The 22,845-nt window shown below is 44.2% G+C and overlaps 1 protein-coding gene across 2 annotated transcripts; it reads right to left on the bottom strand.

The window, feature by feature from the left end:
* Window positions 1-1,568: 1,568 nt before the first annotated feature.
* Window positions 1,569-7,858, bottom strand: LOC128656358 (uncharacterized). Of its 2 annotated transcripts, XM_053710230.1 has the most exons (3): window positions 5,982-7,858; window positions 3,322-3,482; window positions 2,384-2,533 (listed from the first exon to the last, which is right to left on the bottom strand). In XM_053710230.1, the coding sequence occupies exons 1-3, from the start codon at window positions 7,816-7,818 to the stop codon at window positions 2,516-2,518; spliced, it is 2,016 nt and encodes a 671-aa protein (XP_053566205.1). In that variant the 5' UTR covers window positions 7,819-7,858; the 3' UTR covers window positions 2,384-2,515. The 2 variants fall into 2 exon arrangements, with proteins under 2 accessions (XP_053566197.1, XP_053566205.1); XM_053710222.1 differs by lacking the exon at window positions 3,322-3,482 and having other exon boundaries at window positions 1,569-2,533.
* Window positions 7,859-22,845: the final 14,987 nt, after the last annotated feature.

The following is a 22,845-nucleotide window of genomic DNA, read 5'->3' as shown; positions in this document are numbered from 1 at the left end:
GAGCGCCACAGTTATGGAATGACCTCGTGCATACTTTCAAACCTTCCCCCAAGTCTAAAATCCTTTAAGAGATCCCTCTCTACATATCTCACAACAGAATGCACCTGTCATGGTTGATTAAATATTTCCTACCTGTTCTATGTTACATTTTGTATATATTGTGTATTATTATTGTTTTTGTATTTCATTGTACCCTATTGTATCAATGCAATGTTTTGTGGTCCCAGGACATACTTGAAAACGAGAGAAATCTCAATGTATCCTTCCTGGTAAAATATTTTATAAATAAATAAAAGGGGACAAAATAAATAATGTATATTGCAGAGTTTATATATGTACACAATTTATCATTTTATAATACCATCTCAAAGTGTTTAATGTCCCTTTAAGCATATCATTTTAAACAGCTTTCCAATTTACTTGTATTATCAAATTTGACTTATTCTCTTGGTATTCTTTGTTGAAGGAGCAACAATGCACTACAGGGAGCTAGCTGAACACATTAGGTGAGCCTATCACTAGAGGCATAAATGTGCAGCCACCAATCAGAAGCTAGCTCACTGTAGTGCATTCTTGCTCCTGAGCTTAAAGGGACATTAAACCCAAATTTTCTCTAAGGGATTAAATGCTTACCGGATCCTTCTTCACAGAGGAGAGGATTTAACATAATTTAATTAAATAACTATGTACATGAGAATGTAGTGCGAAATAACCACAGACAAACTTTTTATGGGAAAAATTTTGTGACCGTCACAGGCCATAAAATTTTATTAACCTAACAAACTAGATAGAACTGATAGAACTGAAAATATATATGGCGGCATAGAGATCAGCTACCCAGAACAGCAGGAGATCACCGGCCCAACGGGAACAGCAGCAGAGGAGTCTCTGCCCTAAGGAGATGACGCTGAGGGGTTGCAGAGATCACGTGACCATCCCTCAAAAGGGAGGAAGGAGGGTTACCGTCACGTGCACGTGAGGGCCTACCCTCCTCCCCGGAAGTCTGGCCATCACTCACCCCTAGCGACCTTCTCCTGCGCAACCGGACCGAGGATCTCCCGCCGCCAGGGTGAAAGAAGATCTTCCACCTAGATAAGGATTCCCTGTTACCAAGCCGTGTAAACCGCATAACAGGGAGAGGAGATCCATATCCTACAGTAATGGCTTATTGGGCCTAGGGTGAGTAGCCATAGCCCTGCCATTAAGGTGCCGTCGAAAATACAACATCATTAAAACATTACAAAAGGGGAAGGGAGGGAGGGAAAAAACTGCTTCAGCCAGAATCCGGAGAAGAAGAGGAAGTTGCAAGGGAGAACTTGGCTTATCTACTGGTAAGGAGGGGCCTACCCTAAATTGCAACAATGTTGCACCCAGCACCTTCCCTCTCTCTTCTAACCCACTCTCCTACAGCCTTAACCCTTAGACTGCTCCAGGCTTATACTAAGCCCTACACTGCATTAAGGGATTAAATGCTTACCGGATCCTTCTTCACAGAGGAGAGGATTTAACATAATTTAATTAAATAACTATGTACATGAGAATGTAGTGCGAAATAACCACAGACAAACTTTTTATGGGAAAAATTTTGTGACCGTCACAGGCCATAAAATTTTATTAACCTAACAAACTAGATAGAACTGATAGAACTGAAAATATATATGGCGGCATAGAGATCAGCTACCCAGAACAGCAGGAGATCACCGGCCCAACGGGAACAGCAGCAGAGGAGTCTCTGCCCTAAGGAGATGACGCTGAGGGGTTGCAGAGATCACGTGACCATCCCTCAAAAGGGAGGAAGGAGGGTTACCGTCACGTGCACGTGAGGGCCTACCCTCCTCCCCGGAAGTCTGGCCATCACTCACCCCTAGCGACCTTCTCCTGCGCAACCGGACCGAGGATCTCCCGCCACAAGGAAGCATTTTAATGGTACCCTTGCCGCCAACGCACAACCCGATTTACAGGAGGGGTAACAGAGCTCTCTGAATGTCCCCTATGAATAAATCCAGCCCCACATCAGAAAGGTGAACTTTATCCCTTCTATATAGCTCGGTTCTATCAGCCGAAATGGCTTCGTGCCGTACCACGAAGCCACCTGACCCAGTGACGGTTTTCGCTACAGACGCATTGATCTTCTTCCTAACCCGGTATGCCGCCGTATGGGCCGACATATGCCTCCAGTGGAGACGGGGTATTATATGGGACCACCCTATCATGACCCCCGGGATGCGTACTCTTAGCCACCCAATGTCTGCCTGCATAACCTTAATCAACTGTAAAACTGGTATGGCCCCCACATCGTTACCCCCTAGGTGAAGAATAATAATGTGAGGCTTCCCCCAGCGTACCAGGGCCTCAGATATGGTTCCTGCTAATTGGGGCCAGCACATCCCCCTATCACCCAACCACCTAACGGATGCCTTGTTGGAAGGGAGACCTAGGGATTGGCCAAATGGGAGGGACGCACAGCGTAGGGAGGCCCAGTGGACAAAGGAGTGGCCCACAATCCAGATTCGCTTCACCCCGGGGGTAGTGCCTGTGGAGACAAACATTTTAGTATCCTGAATTAACATCTAAACATTAAACAATTGGACGGACATAGGTTCTGAAACAATTGGACCGCCAACGCCCAATTCGTTTTATGTCCTCGCACGAGGAGCCCGCTTGCGCAGCGTTAGTCGCGGCCCCTATGCGAAAAGAGTGCGGGGCCAGTCTGCTAGCGTCCAGCCCCGCCTGGACTGCCGCCAATTTTAGGACCCTACCGAACTGAAATTTGGAAAGGGATCTGCCGTCCGCATGGACCAGGAATTGCCCCGGGCCAGGCGGCCTTTGAGCCAGGTAAAGATTAACGCAGTTAACCGGGCAGCATGCGCTGTTCACCTGAGGGTGAACGGGGATCCAGGTTCCCTTACCTTCCTGATCTGTCTTTGATCGCGGCAGAAAAAGAAGTAAGGAATCAGGGGCAGCTCTAACATGTTGCAATTGTATACCTGCCCCAGACGCCTGCTTGGAGGGTGCTACTACCTCACTAACTCTAAGAGCGGCGGCAAAGGCCAGATTAAACGCAGTTTTGAAGAGTAGGGCTTCAAAATCTGATCTACAGACCACGTCGAGCGCCAAGAGCAAACGCTCCAGGCGGTCGCGGGTGATGGGTTCGCGCGTGTCTATTTTCCGCTGCTGCGATCTGCCCCAACCCTTGATCACCTGCCTAATAAAAAAGGAATTGGTTGGGTCAGGAATGGCTAATGCCCTATAGAAAAATGAGAGGGCGGCCAATTTGGATTGTATTGCCCCCTGACGGGCCCCAGAGGCATGCAAACTCACCAGCCAATCATGTAAGTTGTCCCTAGACCCCTGAGCAGCGTCGGCTCCCCTGGACGCACAGAAATTGTCCCATTCAGACCACATGCGGGCATAGGCGTGCCAAGTGGATGGTGCTAAGGAGGAGCGGACCAACGGCAGTAAGGCTATCCAGGAAGGACGAGCTGCCAAAGGAAATCAGGACAGCGTAAGCCCACGGCTGCAGCTGTGGGGGCTAACTTGCGAAATGTCGCCCATTCGAATCGTGACAGGGCGTCAGCTACAACATTGTCGACGCCCGGGACATGACGGGCCTGGAACTGGATGTTAAGGTCCAGACAGCGCAACACCAGGTGGCGCAGCAAGGTAATGACCTTTGCTGAGGTGGCTGACAAGTTATTGATCGCAAAGACCACACTGATGTTGTCCGTCCAGAACACAACAGTCCCGTTCGACAACTTCCCACCCCACAGCTCGACCGCCAAGACCACGGGGAATAGCTCCAGGAGAGTCAGGTTTCGAGTAAGGCCCGCCGGGGCCCAGGACTCCGGCCAGGGCTCCGCGCTCCACTCTCCCTGGAAATAGGCCCCGTAACCGTGCGATCCAGCTGCGTCAGTGAAAAGGTGCAGTAACTGGCTAGACATGGGAGGGGTACGCCAGACCCGAATCCCGTTAAATCGCGTGAGAAACTGTTCCCAGACTACCAGGTCAGCCAGCAATTCACTCCCTAGGGTTATCTTTGATTTCGGGTTTGACCTACCACTAAGCTGTCTTTCCAGTCTACGGTTAAAAACCCGACCCATGGGGATAACTCTGCAAGCGAAATTAAGCAAACCTAACAGGGATTGTAACTGTTTCAGGGAAATAACTGCATTAGAGACTGCCGCTCTGACCGCCTCAAGCATGCCCTGAACTTTATCAGGTGGCAACCTACAGAGCCGAGCCTGGGTGTCGATTTCGATTCCCAGGAAGACTAAACAGGACGCGGGGCCTTGCGTTTTGTCCTCTGCTAGGGGCACCCCGAAATGTCTCATGACGCTGCGCATGATGTTCATTGTGGATAAACAATCATCGGAGCCTGCCCTCCCTACAATGAGAAAATCGTCCAGGTAGTGTGCTATGGGATCGCTGCCCACTTCTGAAGCTACGACCCAATGAAGGAAACTACTGAACGCTTCAAACAAGGCGCATGACAAAGAGCAGCCCATGGGCAGGCAGCGATCCACGTAGTACACACCTGCAAACTTACAACCCATTAGATGGAAAACTGAGGGGTGGAGTGGAAGAAGCCTAAATGCCGACTCAATGTCTAGTTTCGCCAATAGAGCACCATGACCCGCCCTCCTGACCAGGTCTAGTGCGCTATCAAAGGATTGATAGCGCACCGAGCTGAGTTGGGGGTCAATGGCATCATTGACTGAGCTACCTTTTGGGTACGACAGGTGCTGAATGAGGCGAAACTTCCCTGGCTCTTTCTTGGGAACCACCCCCAACGGGGAAATGACCAAATCAGGTAAAGGTGGGGCAGCAAAGGGGCCCGCCATTCGCCCTAAAGTCACTTCTTTATTAATTTTATCCCTCACTACTTGGGGGTGTTGGTATGCTGAAATAAGGTTCCTATTAAATCTCTTACCCTTGATTTGCCTAAATGTGGGGATATGAAAACCAAATGAAAAACCCTCCCATAACATACGTGCCGCCGCCTGGTCTGGGTAAGCCCACAACCATGGTGCCATGGCATGTACATTAATTGGCGTTTCCGCCTTTCTGGCCCAAGTTTGCTGAAGGGGGCTTATTGGCCTGGTCCCTTCGCTTGATGCAGTCACTGCCAGGGTGTGGACCAGAGCAGTACCTGCAGACATGTCTGAAGGTGCATGCGCTACCCTTGTCGCATTTTTTGTCCTGGAAGGGCCAGCAGGTTCCCCCCCGTTTCCTGCTTCTGGTATTGCGAAAGGACTGCTGCGCTGATTGCTGAGTTGAAGTTGCAGCAGCGGGTGCACCCCCTTTTGGGTCCATTCGCTGCCACAACTGGTTATCAGTAGAGTCAAATGTCAGGGAAGGATTTCCTGCCATTTTCCTCCTGAACTCAGCATCATATTCCCTCCACACACCTTCACTGTGATTACGCTGAATCCAGTGAATAGTGTCCGTGTATTTTAGGATAGGCAAACTCTGGGAGGGGTACTTTTCGATATAACAGGATGAAAAAACCCTGAAGCACTGGAGCCACTCATCAAAAGTGTCTGGGCGTTTAAATTTTTTAGGCCCTGTTCCCTCAGCGCTCTTCTCTCTCTGCCTATACGCCTCCACCGAAAGGTCAAATATATTAACATATTTTCCACGGTGGATTCTACTGACCACCTTTTTGCGCAGGTGTCTATGCAATGAGTATATTTTTCCTGGGCTTGCGTCCCCGTAAAGGGCTGCTCGCCTTTCGGAGATGGCCCTGGTAGGGAGAGGTTCAGCTGGCACCTCTGTAGATGGGTTTTGCGGGGCGGGGTTACTGGCGCTATCCTGCTTAGTATCTGGCTTGACCCCCCTCTTTAAAATTTTCTTAATCATTCTAAACATTTTCTTCTGACCTGCCCCTTGTAAACCCAAGGAAGAGTCAGTCTCAGACCCTGAGTCAGAAGAGGATGAGTCAGAGGAAGAAAGGTCATTGTGTGTAAATAAAGCATTCTCACCGTGACTAATGGCAGGAGGTCCCTGACCCATGCTGGAAACGGGCTGGCCTGCTGGCTGGTTTTGGAGGGCGAGTCCTGAAGACCCTTGCTGTGCAGTGGAAGTGGTGGCTGCTGCTCCTGCTGTAATGCTGCCTGGTACTCCTGCATCCGCCCCACTCATGACTGTGGCAGTGTTGGTCCGTGTTTTTGCTGCACTTTGTGATCCAATTGCCCCCTGCAAAAGAGAAAGAATTTGGCGAGCACTTTGCCCAATGGATGTGTCTGGATTATCAGTAGCAAGGGGTGGATGAGCTATATGAAGTGGTGTATGAAATCCCTGACTCACTGACTGTCCATTCGCAGATGTCTGAGCATTCACACCCTGCTGGTCTACAATAGGGTTATGGCATGCCTGGCTTATTGATTGTGCATGGTTTAATGAGTGTGCATGAGCGCCCTGCGTGGCTGCCATGGGGGAGTGGATACCCTGATCAAGGGGTTGTACTCCTTGTATGCCTAAAGTAATGGGATGTTGTAGCTGGCTTAAAGATTGCACATTCGCATTATGTATGCCAACCAGGGGTGTATTATATCCCTGAGGAGCTGCTTGTACGTTCACACCATTCAAAGCCGCATTCACACCAATGGGGGATGGTAAATGATGAGATGGTAAATGATGCTCAATGTTTTGATTAACATGCATACTTTGAACATTGCCTTGATTCACATGCAGGCTATTATTAGACACAATATCATGCGGCTGAGCGGCCGCTTGCACTAAACCACTATCAGCCCTGTGTGGGTTAATAATATCGGGAGCGGCCTGCTGAACGGCATTTACGTTATCTCCCATTTGTATAAACTGTAATGGCCTCATTGCCCTGGAAGGGTTAACTCTGCGTGTCCCCCTACCCCTATCACTGGCTATCTGCCTGGTACTACCTCTTATGATGGAGCGACCCCTTTGATGCCCCTGAGGATTAACATTCAAATGTGCCGTTCGCTTGCGCAGTTTGCTTGCGCTGCTAATGCCCCTCCGACCCCCCACTGATAACCCGCCAACGGCCAAGGACGGCTCTCGGTGCTCACCTGCAAGTGGCGTTGCCCCGGGAGCCGATGTCCTTGTGACCGCGCGGGAATCTGCCAAGCCGGAAGTGCCGATGTCCGCTTCCGGTGACGTCACTAACATGGCGTTGACACCGGAAGTCGGACCCGGACCACGCGGCTGGCGAAGGAGATCGCTAGGCCCCGGGGGGAGCAGCATAGGCCCTGAGATGGCATGGGCCTCGGGTATGGTGCGACCAGGGGCAAGTCCGGGTGTTGAGGGCTGAGGGGCCATGTTCCGGCCGGGCTGGGGACCGCGTGTTGCCACGTGTGGTGCCTCAATGAGAGGTGTGAAAGGGCGATGCCTGCTGGGGGTAGTTAAAGCAGGATCCGGATCCTGACTAGAAGGATCAGGAGGGAAAACAGCTGGTGTGACACTGGGCCCTGGGGAGGCTGCAGCCATAGCGGATATTATGTTTTTCAATAGGTCAGAAACTGCTGACATAGCAGCAGGGGGTACAGCACTTAAAAATGAGGCCTGTACACTATCAAGAGGTAAATTAGCCTGCTGGGTCTGCAATGCTTGAGGTCTGGGGGATTCCTGAGCTAACTCAATATCAATAGGTCCCTGCTCTTCCACATTATGAACCTGGGCTGACACAACAGTAGTATATTGAGTTGGGGGAATGATATCTAAATCATCCTCAGAAATAGATTGAAAACTTATCTTTATTTTTTCTTTTGCAGGTGCAGGAGGTTCCTGTTCCGACTGGTAACGTCTGGGAGGCAGAGTAGAACGCCTGGAACGATGCATAGCTGCACTGGTGATGACAGAACTGCTAAGAAAAAACTGCTTCAGCCAGAATCCGGAGAAGAAGAGGAAGTTGCAAGGGAGAACTTGGCTTATCTACTGGTAAGGAGGGGCCTACCCTAAATTGCAACAATGTTGCACCCAGCACCTTCCCTCTCTCTTCTAACCCACTCTCCTACAGCCTTAACCCTTAGACTGCTCCAGGCTTATACTAAGCCCTACACTGCATTTTCGAGATTCAAAAAGAGAATACAGTTTTAAACAACTTTGTAATATACTTCTGTTATCTAATTTGCTTCATTCTCTTGACATTCCTTCCTGAAAAGCATATCTAGATAGGCTCAGTAGATTCTGGGGTCCGATCCGATATACAGCGTCGCCCGCAGAAGCCGGCGACGCCAAAATTTGCGCAGGTTTAGTATCCTATATATGGCGTAACCTAGAAGTTACGCTCGTATATTTCTGCATTCACCCGTAGTTTTTTGGGCCATAGACAGGTATACCAAACCCGCGCAGTGGTATATAATATAAAGCGTAAGGACTTACGTGGCGAAAATGGAGAAATCTTACTCCATTTTCACCTCGCCACAAATTGCAGCCGTAGTAAGCCTTACGCTGTCTATTGGAGCCCCGTAACTCCCTAAACTACCTGCAAAATAAAACCTAACACCTAACGCATGCGCAATGTCTATCTACCTGTCAACCGCGATCCCCCGCCGCAATCCCTAATAAAGTATTTAACCCCTAAACCACCGCTCCTGGACCCCGCCGCCACCTACATTAAAAGTATAACCCCCTAATGTGATCCCCCTACACCGTCGCCAGCTACATTACATACCCCCTAATGTGAGCTCCTACCCCGCCGCCAGCTACATTAAACTACCCCCTAATGTGAGCCCCTTACACCGCCGCCAGCTACATTAAACTACCCCCTAATGTGAGCCCCTTACACCGCCGCCAGCTACATTAAACTACCCCCTAATGTGAGCCCCTTACACCGCCGCCAGCTACATTAAACTACCCCCTAATGTGAGCCCCTTACACCGCCGCCAGCTACATTAAACTACCCCTAATGTGAGCTCCTACCCCGCCGCCAGCTATATTAAAATTATTAACCCCAAATCTAATCCCCCTACCCCGCCGCCAGCTATATTAAATGTATTAACCCCTAATATAATCCCCCTACCCCGCAGCCAGCTATATTAAATTATTCAACCCCTAATCTAATCCCCCTACACCGCCACCAGCTATATTAAATACATTAACCCCTAATCTAATCCCCCTAAAGTAATCACCAGCCCTTAAAAGGGCCTGTTGCGTGACATTGCCCCAAAGTAACAGCTCTATTGCCAGCCCTTAAAATGGCTTTTTGCGGGGCATGCCTCAAAGAAATCAGTTCTTTTACCAGCCCTTAAAAGGGCTTTATGTGGGGCATTGTCACAAAGTAATCAGCTCTTTTGCATCTAATCTAAATCCCCTTACACCGCCGCCACCTATAATAAATGTATTACCCCCTAATCTAATCCCCCTACACCGCCGCCACCTATATTAAATACATTAACCCCTAATCTAATCCCCCTACACCTCCGCCAGCTATATTAAATGTATTAACCCCTAATCTAATCCCCCTACACCGCCGCCAGCTATATTAACTATTATATTAGGGTTAATATAGTTAATATCGTTATTATATTATATATATATATATATATTAAGTATAATAACCCTATCTAACTCTAACATCCCTAACTAACGGCTAGATTTTGAGTTTTGTCGGTAACGACCCGAAAAGCGAACGCCGGCTTTTTTCTGGCCGCACCATAAAAATAACTCTGGTATTGGGGGGCGGAGCCCGGAGAGCATGAGAATTGTCGCATATCCTTCTTGCTCCGGTCCTGACTATATTTTATACAACTTTACCTATCGTTTAGCTTGGATTTGAACTTTAAGAAACCCTTTGAGTGTACCCTGAACTTTTATCTAGCTGTTGGCGAAAACCAAACTTAATTGCTGGTGCTATTCCTCTGAATTAGGACCGGAGCTTTACTTTCACTCTGCATAAGAGGCGGCCATCTTTACAACCTCGTGGCTGCAGAATCTTGTAAATTCACTCGGGCTCTTAAACTACGTTGAGGACTATTACCACCATTTATACCCCCCCGGCGGGTACCCTTTGTGGGCCTGTCGTTACTGAGCAGCACTACCTCATCGGTTGCTGTACTAATACACAGAATACTAACTTTCTCCATTTTCAGCGGGGATTCCTTTACTAATTACACCGGATGGAGCTTGGGGGAGCTGCTCTGCTTGAGCAGATAACTACAATACTGATTGGACACTTTGCGAAGCTTCAGAGCGCAGTGGATGCAGCCTGGAGCAATGGCACAGACCAGCAGAGCAGCATGGTCAGTGTGAATGTGGGGGCGCCTAGCCTGAAGCCTATCACTGAAAGTAACCCCCCGGAGCAGTGGCAGACTGACACACCTTTAATAGATGGACCCCTCCGGTAGAATGTGTCTAAACCGGTTGACAGCGCAAACCTGATCGGGATCACCCTAAACACATCAGCTCAATGTGCAGCTGACTCGGGTTCAGCAGGCGCGCTGTTACTGAGCCGCTCCATCCAGAAGAAGCAAGAGGTCCCGCACAATATCCCTCTGTCCGGCATCCAGATCTTTAAGCAGACATCACAGGGAGTGTTGCAAACGATTACTGCGGTACACGATTTACTTATGGTATTACCAGACGATAACATGCTTGGGGCCTTCAGTGCCCGACTGCTTGGTGTGAGGAGCGGCACTCGGACATACAGGCAAGTCTGTTCATGCTGCTATTGCGGCCCCATATGCCCCAAGCCCGCAGTGCTATGCTTAGGACTGGTGTAGGTTAGCTCACTACATAAGCATGGACTAAGGAGGCGAACAGTAAACCTCACTATCTTTTTTTGAAAACTCTAAATCCAGCGGACTTTCTATTATATGTTTGGGAATTCTGCTTCCTATGGACCTCTGGCTAATAATAACCACTGGAAAGCACAAGATATAAGACTATATCTGTTTATAGCTAGGCATACATATAATTGTATACACTTATCCAGACTTGCATTGTTTTCTTCTTTATTGGATAACGAGTTAAAGTAATAGCCTATAGGGTTTTTTTTTTCTTTTTTATATATATATGCAATTCCCTATGTCCTGTTGTTTTCCTTTGTGTCAGACATTTGTTTATAACCAGAGATGAGCACTTAACTCCCATTTACCCACGTGATACCCATGCATAGTTCTACCCACTCAGAAGCTGTAATATTACCTTACTAATACTTGTTTTCTTTATGATACCAGTTAATTTTAGCAGGGTAGTGTATTCATTTCTTGCTATTATGGTGCAATGAGGTCTTGCTGTCTGCGGCCGGGATGGCATGATCCTAGCGCCATCTAAAAATAAGAAGGTATATTGCTCTTAGCTTTAATTGTGTGAGTGCTGGTTCACTTACAATCCTTATGGAAAAGTTCCAAGCTGCTCCAATACTATAATTACTAGTTATGGGTATCTATTCTCTCACTGCTCCATCTAAGCTCACTAAATACAATGTGCATCTTTGACGCAAACTACTAATCACCATATTGAGTTATGCAATTACTTCATAGGTGTTTCCATGAGCCTCACTGTGGGAATTTAGCTTGATCTAGACTTCTAGCTAATAATCATCTGAAAGCACAAGAAGGAAAGCAATATTCCTTTATATCTAGATATACATATACATACATTATTATTTGTACCTCTCCAGATTTACATTGGTTTTTTTTTCCTGGTTTTTTTTTTTTTTCCTTTTACTGGAGTAAGGCTTAAAGTAATGACCTACTGGTCCCATTTCTATATGCTAGCCTTGGTGCCTTGGTGTTTTTCTTCCCATTCATCCTAGTTATTTGTTTGATATAAGAGATAAGCACTTAACTCCCATTTACTCTCATGATAACTCTGTATAGTTTTATCCATTCAGAAGTAGTAATTTCGCTTTAGTATTGATGTACTTTGATGTTTCCAGCTAATTTTGATTGGGCAACTACTCTTTGAGAAGGTATATTTTTATTATTGAGACGTCTGGTCCATTAACGATCTTCATTCAGAACTTATATGCTGCTCCAACAATATAATCACTAATTAAAGTTAATCCACCATTGCTCCATTTAAGCTAATAGATACACCCCCGAACCCAAACTAAATATGTGATAGTAAGCCTCAAGAGGGGCACCTATTTACTGGATCCCCCAAGTAAACCAATACCTTCAGAATGAGAGTCCTTTATCCCCCATCCGTTATAAGTATAGAGTAAAATAAAACTAAAATAAGAGGTTCAGGCAATGAGACCCATAAGTGGTCTCTTACAGTTATGGAAACCTTCTATAAGTGTCAGTTATCACATTTGGTATAGGGTCCAAAAGCGGCCTCTTCAGACAGATAAGAAGGTTTAAAATTTGTATTGGCGTACTGTTGAATTGTCTTTTCTTTCTTCTTCTTACAGCAACTGTAAATATTATTACCTCCATGACATGGAAATGGCAGACATTGTTCCTTTTTTTTTTGTTTTTACATATGCAATTCTAATATGTAACTCTCATGATAAATTCTGTTACTCTGGAATGTACCTATATAACGCTGTAATACTATGTTTGTTCGCCACAACTTTACCTCAATAAAAAATATAATTAAAAAAAAAAAATAACTCTGGTATTGAGAGTCCACAGAAAGGCTGCGTTAGGCTCTAAAAAAGCAGCGTAGAGCATATTTAACGCAGCTTCAACTCTCGATACCAGAGTTGCTTACGCAAGCGGCCAGCCTCAAAAACGTGCTCGTGCACGATTCCCCCATAGGAAACAATGGGGCTGTTTGAGCTGAAAAAAACCCTGCAAAAAAGCTGCGTTCAGCTCCTAACCCAGCCCCATTGTTTGCTATGCGGAAACACTTCCTACGTCTGCACCTAACACTCTAACATGTACCCCGAGTCTAAACACCCCTAACCTTACACTTATTAACCCCTAATCTGCCGCCCCCCGCTATCGCTGACCCCTGCATATTATTATTAACCCCTAATCTGCCGCTCCGTAAACCGCCGCTACTTACATTATCCCTATGTACCCCTAATCTGCTGCCCTAACATCGCGACCCCTATATTATATTTATTAACCCCTAATCTGCCCCCCACAACGTCGCCTTCACCTGCCTACACTTATTAACCCCTAATCTGCCGAGCGGACCTGAGCGCTACTATAATAAAGTTATTAACCCCTAATCCGCCTCACTAACCCTATAATAAATAGTATTAACCCCTAATCTGCCCTCCCTAACATCGCCGACACCTAACTTCAAACATTAACCCCTAATCTGCCGACTGGAGCTCACCGCTATTCTAATAAATGTATTAACCCCTAAAACTAAGTCTAACACTAACACCCCCCTAAGTTAAATATAATTTAAATCTAACAAAATTAATTATCTCTTATTAAATAAATTATTCCTATTTAAAGCTAAATACTTACCTGTAAAATAAATCCTAATATAGCTACAATATAAATTATAATTACATTGTAGCTATTTTAGGATTAATATTTATTTTACAGGCAACTTTGTAATTATTTTAACCATGTACAATAGCTATTAAATAGTTAAGAACTATTTAATAGTTACCTAGTTAAAATAATTACAAAATTACCTGTAAAATAAATCCTAACCTAAGTTAGAATTAAACCTAACACTATACTATCATTAAATTAATTAAATAAAATACCTACAATTACCTACAATTAAACCTAACACTACACTATCAATAAATAAATTAAATACAAATCCTACAAATAACTACAATGAAATAAACTAACTAAAGTACAAAAAATAAAAAAGAACTAAGTTACAAAAAATAAAAAAATATTTACAAACATAAGAAAAATATTACAACAATTTTAAACTAATTACACCTACTCTAAGCCCACTAATAAAATAACAAAGACCCCCAAAATAAAAAATGCCCTACCCTATTCTAAATTACTAAAGTTCAAAGCTCTTTTACCTTACCAGCCCTGAACAGGGCCCTTTGCGGGGCATGCCCCAAGAAGTTCAGCTCTTTTGCCTGTAAAAAAAAACATACAATACCCCCCCAACATTACAACCCACCACCCACATACCCCTAATCTAACCCAAACCCCCCTTAAATAAACCTAACACTAAGCCCCTGAAGATCATCCTACCTTGTCTTCACCTCACCAGGTATCACCAATCCGTCCTGGCTCCAAAATCTTCATCCAACCCAAGCGGGGGCTGGCGATCCATCATCCGGTGGCTGAAGAGGTCCAGAAGAGGCTCCAAAGTCTTCATCCTATCCGGGGAGAAGAGGCGATCCCTACCGGCAACCATCTTGATCCAAGCGGCATCTTCTATCTTCATCCGATGATGACCGGCTCCATCCTGAAGACCTCCACCGCGGATCCATATTCTTCCGGCGATGTCCAACTGAAGAATGACGGTTCCTTTAAGGGACGTCATCCAAGATGGCGTTCCTCGAATTCCGATTGGCTGATAGGATTCTATCAGCCAATCGGAATTAAGGTAGGAATATTCTGATTGGCTGATGGAATCAGCCAATCAGAATCAAGTTCAATCCGATTGGCTGATCCAATCAGCCAATCAGATTGAGCTCGCATTCTATTGGCTGTTCCGATCAGCCAATAGAATGCGAGCTCAATCTGATTGGCTGATTGGATCAGCCAATCGGATTGAACTTGATTCTGATTGGCTGATTCCATCAGCCAATCAGAATATTCCTACCTTAATTCCGATTGGCTGATAGAATCCTATCAGCCAATCGGAATTTGAGGGACGCCATCTTGGATGACGTCCCTTAAAGGAACCGTCATTCTTCAGTTGGACGTCGCCGGAAGAGGATGAGTCCGCGGTGGAAGTCTTCAGGATGGAGCCGGTCATCATCGGATGAAGATAGAAGATGCCGCTTGGATCAAGATGGTTGCCAGTCCTAATCGCCTCTTCTTCCCGGATAGGATGAAGACTTTGGAGCCTCTTCTGGACCTCTTCAGCCACCGGATGATGGGTCGCCAGCCCCCGCTTGGGTTGGATGAAGATTTTGGAGCCAGGACGGATCGGTGATACCTGGTGAGGTGAAGACAAGGTAGGATGATCTTCAGGGGCTTAGTGTTAGGTTTATTTAAGGGGGGTTTGGGTTAGATTAGGGGTATGTGGATGGTGGGTTGTAATGTTGGGGGGGTATTGTATGTTTTTTTTTACAGGCAAAAGAGCTGAACTTCTTGGGGCATGCCCCGCAAAGGGCCCTGTTCAGGGCTGGTAAGGTAAAAGAGCTTTGAACTTTAGTAATTTAGAATAGGGTAGGGCATTTTTTATTTTGGGGGTCTTTGTTATTTTATTAGGGGGCTTAGAGAAGGTGTAATTAGTTTAAAATTGTTGTAATATTTTTCTTATGTTTGTAAATATTTTTTTATTTTTTGTAACTTAGTTCTTTTTTATTTTTTGTACTTTAGTTAGTTTATTTCATTGTAGTTATTTGTAGATATTGTATTTAATTAATGTATTGATAGTGTAGTGTTAGGTTTAATTGTAGGTAATTATAGGTATTTTATTTAATTAATTTAATGATAGTATAGTGTTAGGTTTAATTGTAACTTAGGTTAGGATTTATTTTACAGGTAATTTTGTAATTAATTTAACTAGGTAGCTATTAAATAGTTCTTAACTATTTAATAGCTATTGTACCTGGTTAAAATAATTACAAAGTTGCCTGTAAAATAAATATTAATCCTAAAATAGCTACAATGTAATTATAATTTATATTGTAGCTATATTAGGATTTATTTTACAGGTAAGTATTTAGCTTTAAATAGGAATAATTTATTTAATAAGAGTTAATTTATTTCGTTAGATTAAAATTATATTTAACTTAGGGGGGTGTTAGTGTTAGGGTTAGACTTAGCTTTAGGGGTTAATACATTTATTAGAATAGCGGTGAGCTCCGGTCGGCAGATTAGGGGTTAATAATTGAAGTTAGGTGTCGGTGATGTTAGGGAGGGCAGATTAGGGGTTAATAATATTTATTATAGGGTTAGTGAGGCGGATTAGGGGTTAATAACTTTATTATAGTAGCGGTGCGGGCCGCTCGGCAGATTTGGGGTTAATAAGTGTAGGCAGGTGGAGGCGATGTTGAGGGGGGCAGATTAGGGGTCAATAAATATAATATAGGGGTCGGCGGTGTTAGGGGCAGCAGATTAGGGGTACATAAGGATAATGTAGGTGGCGGCGCTATGCGGTCGGCAGATTAGGGGTTAATTATTGTAGGTAGCTGGCGGCGACATTGTGGGGGGCAGATTAGGGGTTAATAAATATAATATCTTTTGAAAGTCAAAACCCAAGTAATGAGAATGGACAGGACATCACTATTAAACAGCAAACTAGTAAAGAGTACAACTAACAGTATAAACAAGGACACAATTAGACCAACTACCTTAGAACACATAAGCTTCGTAACCAGTTATAGTAATCAATTCCACACAATCAAAAGCATCATCAAGAAATACCTACCAGTTCTCAATGGTGACATTACCTTAAGGGACAAATTACACAAACATATTAGATTTGTAGCTAAAAGAGCACCAACAATACGAGATAAGATTACACATAAGTTTCACAACAAAATCTCACCAACCACCAACTGGCTTACTCCAACTAAAGGCAATTATAGATGTGGTCATGTACCCTGTAAGAGTTGCAAATATACTGATAAAAGTCTTACCTTTACCTCTTCACAGACTCAAAAATCTTATCCCATTACTACCAGAATGGATTGCACATCCACATACATTATTTATCTAATCACATGTACATTTTGTCAACAACAATACGTAGGAATTACAACACGTCCCCTAAAAGACCGTATTAGAGAACATCTCTTGTCCATAGAAGAAGAATTCCCTAGAACTCCAGTGGCCAAACATTTGCACACACACGCACAAAAGTTAACTCACTTTACATTCAAAGCTATAGAACAAATTATTAACAATCCATTAGGGGGAGATAGGAACAAATTACTATCCAAAAGAGAAGTATATTGGATTTTCATGTTACAAACTAGGGTACCCCAAGGTATGAACAAAAGATATGATGTAAACCTATACATAGAGTAAACAAATATTCTTCCAACACACATAAATCAGTGCCATGAGTCCAAAAAATCCCCTACACAAAAGAAAACAATAAAAGACAGATACATCCATACACCAATATATATAAAAAAGATCCACCAAAGGTTATATAACAACTCTCAAGCAAGCCTATCCAAGCCAGACCGGCCCCCCTTTTCCTAAATATCTAAAGAAAGAGAGAAACATATTCTTGTTTTTAGTTTAATTTCCAAATGTTCTTATTAAGCTCCTATATTTGCTATTTTCCCCTTTCCTTCTTCAGTTCAGAGTAGCCACCCTTCAGCTGGTAGGGTAGATAACTCACGTCAGCCTCCCCTTAACCAATATGGAGCCCCATCTCCTCACTTTGTTTGTTTTTCTTATAACAATTCTAGAGAGGTACACCATATTGACATTTACCCATCCAAGTGTTGAACAAAGTGACATACACTCACTAGTCTTACACCATGTAGGGGTACATTAAATTAACATCAAATCAGCAAAGAGTACCACTTCCTTCTAGCTTATTTACAAGGAGGCAGGGAGAAAAATATAAGTTTAAATACATTCCAACACAGGGGATTATAGCATGTATAGTATAGTATGTTATTAATGATTTTAACTAATGGACATTACATACAACCAGCTGGGGACCTAGAAAGGATCATTAAAAGCCCCACTGTGTCTAGATAGAGCACGAGCTCAGACCAAGGGGTTTTAATCTAACTGAAGTTAACTAAAAATTGTCTTGTTACTTCATTCCAACATACCCTGTCTAGGTGTACAAACATATTGATCCTGGTTCATCCTGGCTTATACCCAGTATCTAGCTAGTACACACAAAAAATGTCCCCACTTTCTGTAACCAGTATCAGTACCGCAATGGCTGAATTGTATGTATGCATATATATGTGTAAAATATCATGTATTATTAAGTACAAAGCATTTAGAAATTTGTTTGTTATAAATTCTGTTCCATCGGTCTCTTGCGGAACTGGGTCAATGTTATTAACTTGGGAGTGACCAATACCCTATCTATTTTAGAAAATATCATGCATCACAAGAGTTAATGATCTGAATGATCTTGATTGGCCGCTCACATCCTTATATTGATCCCGACCGCCAGAGACTGATATCTCTGATGAAGCGCATGTGCTCATGCGCGAAACGCGTTAGATGGAGCTCACCTAACTTGTTGTAAGCCTGCATTGCAATAAACTCCATTACTGACCCCAGGACTCAGCTTCCTTTTTCCTCATTTCATATGTTAATAAATATAATACAGGGGTCGGCGGTGTTAGGGGCAGCAGATTAGGGGTACATAAGTATAACGTAGGTGGCGGTCGGCAGATTAGGGCTTAAATAAATTTAATCGAGTGGCGGCGATGTGGGGGGGCCTCGGTTTAGGGGTACATAGGTAGTTTATGGGTGTTAGTGTACTTTAGAGCACAGTAGTTAAGAGCTTTAGAAACCGGCGTTAGCCCAGAAAGCTCTTAACTACTGACTTTTTTCTGCGGCTGGAGTTTTGTCGTTAGATTTCTAACGCTCACTTCAGACACGACTCTAAATACCGGAGTTAGGAAGATCCCATTGAAAAGATAGGATACGCAATTGACGTAAGGGGATCTGCGGTATGGAAAAGTCGCGGCTGAAAAGTGAGCGTTAGACCCTTTTTTGAGTGACTCCAAATACCGGAGTTAGCCTAAAACCAGCGTTAGGAGCCTCTAACGCTGGTTTTCACGGCTAACGCCAAACTCCAAATCTAGCCGTTTATTCTTATTAAAATAAATATAATTAATATTAATATTATTAATTAAAATATTCCTATTTAAAACTAAATACTTACCTATAAAATAAAGCCTAAGATAGCTACAATGTAATTAATAATTACATTGTAGCTATTTTAGGGTTTATGTTTATTTTACAGGTAAATTGGTATTTATTTTAACTAGGTACAATAGCTATTAAATAGTTAATAACTATTTAATAGCTACCTAGTTAAAATAATTACCAATTTACCTGTAAAATAAATCCTAACCTAAGTTACAAATACACCTACACTATCAATAAATTAAATAAACTACAAATATCTAAACTAAAATACAATTAAATAAACTAAACTAAATTACAAAAAATAAAAAAAGATTAAAAGAATTTTAAGCTAATTACACCTATTCTAAGCCCCCTAATAAAATAACAAAGCCCCCCAAAATAAAAAAAATTCCCTACCCTAATCTAAATTAAAAAAGTTAACAGCTCTATTACCTTACCAGCCCTTAAAAAGGCTTTTTGCGGGGCATGCCCCAAAGAAATCAGCTCTTTTGCCTGTAAAAAAACCCACAATACCACCCCCAACATTACAACCAACCACCCACATACCCCTACTCTAACCCAACCCCCCCCCTTAAATAAACCTAACACTACCCCCCTGAAGATCTCCCTACCTTGTCTTCACCCAGCCGGGCCAAACTGTCTTCAATCAAGCGGCAGAGAAGAAGTCTTCCATCCGGGCGATGTCTTCAATCAAGCGGCAAAGAAGAAGTCTTCCATCCGGGCGATGTCTTCAATCAAGCGGCAGAGAAGAAGTCTTCCATCCAGGCTATGTCTTCAATCAAGCGGCATCTTCAATCTTCTTTCTTCGCTCCTCCGACGCGGAACATCCATCTGGCACGACGACTTCCCGACAAATGAGGTTCCTTTAAATGATGTCATCCAAGATGGCGTCCGTCGAATTCCGATTGGCTGATAGGATTCTATCAGCCAATCGGAATTAAGGTAGGAAAAATCTGATTGGCTGATTGAATCAGCCAATCAGATTCAAGTTCAATCCGATTGGCTGAACCCTCACACTAACCCTAGCCTAGCTCTTCAACTAACCCTAGCTCTTACACTAACCCTAAACTAGCTCTTACATTAACCCTAGCCTAACCCCACACTAACCCTAACCTAACCCTCATACTAACCCTAGCCTAGCTCTTACATTAACCCTAGCCTAGCTCTTATACTAACCCTAAACTAGCTCTTACATTAACCCTAGCCTAACCCCACACTAACCTTAACCTAACCCTCATATTAACCATAGCCTAGCTCTTACATTAACCCTAGCTCTTACACTAACCCTAGCTCATATACTAGCCATAGCTTAACCCTCACATTAGAACTAACCCTATCCCGAGCTCAGAGAGTGGGTGGCATGTATTGTGCCGTGAATTCTTATTTAGTGTCATACCAGCCATCGCTGAATCTCTGGAGACTAGGGACACATGTGACACATAAAGTGGTCAGGCACCAGAGGCTAGGGACACATGTGACACATAAAGGGGTCAGGCACCAGAGGTTAGGGACACATGTGACACATAAAGTGGTCAGGCACCAGAGGCTAGGGACACATGTGACACATAAAGGGGTCAGGCACCAGAGGTTAGGGACACATGTGACACATAAAGTGGTCAGGCACCAGAGGCTAGGGACACATGTGACACATAAAGGGGTCAGGCACCAGAGGCTAGGGACACATGTGACACATAAAGTGGTCAAACACCAGAGGTTAGGGACACATGTGACACATAAAGGGGTCAGGCACCAGAGGCTAGGGACACATGTGACACATAAAGGGAACTGGCACCAGAGGCTAGGGACACATGTGACAAATAAAGGGAACTGGCACCAGAGGTTAGGGACACATGTGACACATAAAGGGGTCAGACACCAGAGGTTAGGGACACATGTGACACATAAAGGGAACAGGCACCAGAGGCTAGGGACACATGTGACACATAAAGGGAACAGGCACCAGAGGCTAGGGACACATGTGACACATAAAGGGAACAGGCACCAGAGGCTAGGGACACATGTGACACATAAAGGGAACAGGCACCAGAGGCTAGGGACACATGTGACACATAAAGGGAACAGGCACCAGAGGTTAGGGACACATGTGACATATAAAGGGGTCAGGCACCAGAGGCTAGGGACACATGTGACACATAAAGGGGTCAGGCACCAGAGGCTAGGGACACATGTGACACATAAAGGGGTCAGGCACCAGAGGCTAGGGACACATGTGACACATAAAGGGGTCAGGCACCAGAGGCTAGGGACACATGTGACACATGAAGGGGTCAGGCACCAGAGGCTAGGGACACATGTGACACATAAAGGGGTCAGGCACCAGAGGTTAGGGACACATGTGACACATAAAGTGGTCAGGCACCAGAGTCTAGGGACACATGTGACACATAAAGGGGTCAGGCACCAGAGGCTAGGGACACATGTGACACATAAAGGGAACAGGCACCAGAGGCTAGGGACACATGTGACATATAAAGGGGTCAGGCACCAGAGGCTAGGGACACATGTGACATATAAAGGGGTCAGGCACCAGAGGCTAGGGACACATGTGACACATAAAGGGAACAGGCACCAGAGGTTAGGGACACATGTGACATATAAAGGGGTCAGGCACCAGAGGTTAGGGACACATGTGACACATAAAGGGGTCAGGCACCAGAGGTTAGGGACACATGTGACACATAAAGGGGTCAGGCACCAGAAGCTAGGGACACATGTGACACATAAAGGGGTCAGGCACCAGAGGCTAGGGACACATGTGACACATAAAGGGGTCAGGCACCAGAGGCTAGGGACACATGTGACATATAAAGGGGTCAGACACCAGAGGCTAGGGACACATTAAGGGGTTATGCTCCCATATTAGACATCCAGGGTCGAGATTCTGTTTGTATTAAAATGAATAAATAAAACATTTAGATAACATAGTAGTGGAAGGCACCATGCCATAGAATTACACTACGTAAGCCCCAAATTCTGCAGCCATAGGCACAGAGCTGGTATATATATATATATATGCACATTTATTTTCCTGCTGTCCTATAACTCATTAAAAAATAAAATAAATATTCTTTTACAGATCAAGAGAAGGTTGTTTTGCAGCATTCAGCACAAACTCATCCATGTGATAGGAATCTGTTTATTGGTAGATGAGAATCTTGAAATTGAGCAACTATCAAATAGAACAAAATATTGTGCTTTTTAAAATCAGTGCAGGACACCAAAACAGCCTTTAAACAATGTTAAAATAATAGTAGAGGCTTATGTTAGTGTGTCCCTATGTATTGCTGTATAGATATGGGCAGCCTTTAGGTGTCTGTGTATTAATAAACTAAATGAATGCCCACCAGCAAGCCCACAGGGATTTATAAATTGGAAAATACACATCTCACGGTCACCATATGCTTTGAAAATGTACTTAAAATTGATAAAAAGAAAAATACAAATGAAAGAAATTACATATAGGATTCTATCAGCCAATCGGAATTAAGGTAGGAAAAATCTGATTGGCTGATTGAATCAGCCAATCAGATTCAAGTTCAATCCGATTGGCTGAACCCTCACACTAACTCTAGCCTAGCTCTTCAACTAACCCTAGCTCTTACACTAACCCTAAACTAGCTCTTACATTAACCCTAGCCTAACCCCACACTAACCCTAACCTAACTCTCATACTAACCGTAGCCTAGCTCTTACATTAACCCTAGTCTAACCCCACACTAACCCTAACCTAACCCTCATACTAACCCTAGCCTAGATCTTACATTAACCCTAGTCTAACCCCACACTAACCCTAACCTAACCCTCATACTAACCCTAGCCTAGCTCTTACATTAACCCTAGCCTAGCTCTTATACTAACCCTAAACTAGCTCTTACATTAACCCTAGCCTAACCCCACACTAACCCTAAACTAGCTCTTACATTAACCCTAGCCTAACCCCACACTAACCCTAACCTAACTCTCATACTAACCGTAGCCT

The sequence above is a fragment of the Bombina bombina genome, chromosome 1 (genome assembly GCF_027579735.1).
Source record: "Bombina bombina isolate aBomBom1 chromosome 1, aBomBom1.pri, whole genome shotgun sequence".
NCBI classification, from domain to species: domain Eukaryota; kingdom Metazoa; phylum Chordata; class Amphibia; order Anura; family Bombinatoridae; genus Bombina; species Bombina bombina.
This window is presented reverse-complemented; position numbering and strand designations above follow the sequence as displayed.

Excerpts from the sequence above, each read along its gene's own strand:
- LOC128656358 (XM_053710222.1), bottom strand. The coding sequence starts at position 7,818 with ATGCATCGTTCCAGGCGTTCTACTCTGCCTCCCAGACGTTACCAGTCG. Across the intron at positions 2,534-5,981 it reads ACCTCCTGCCATTAGTCACG|GCACTACCCCCGGGGTGAAG; the intron begins GTGAGAATGCTT and ends TTGTCTCCACAG.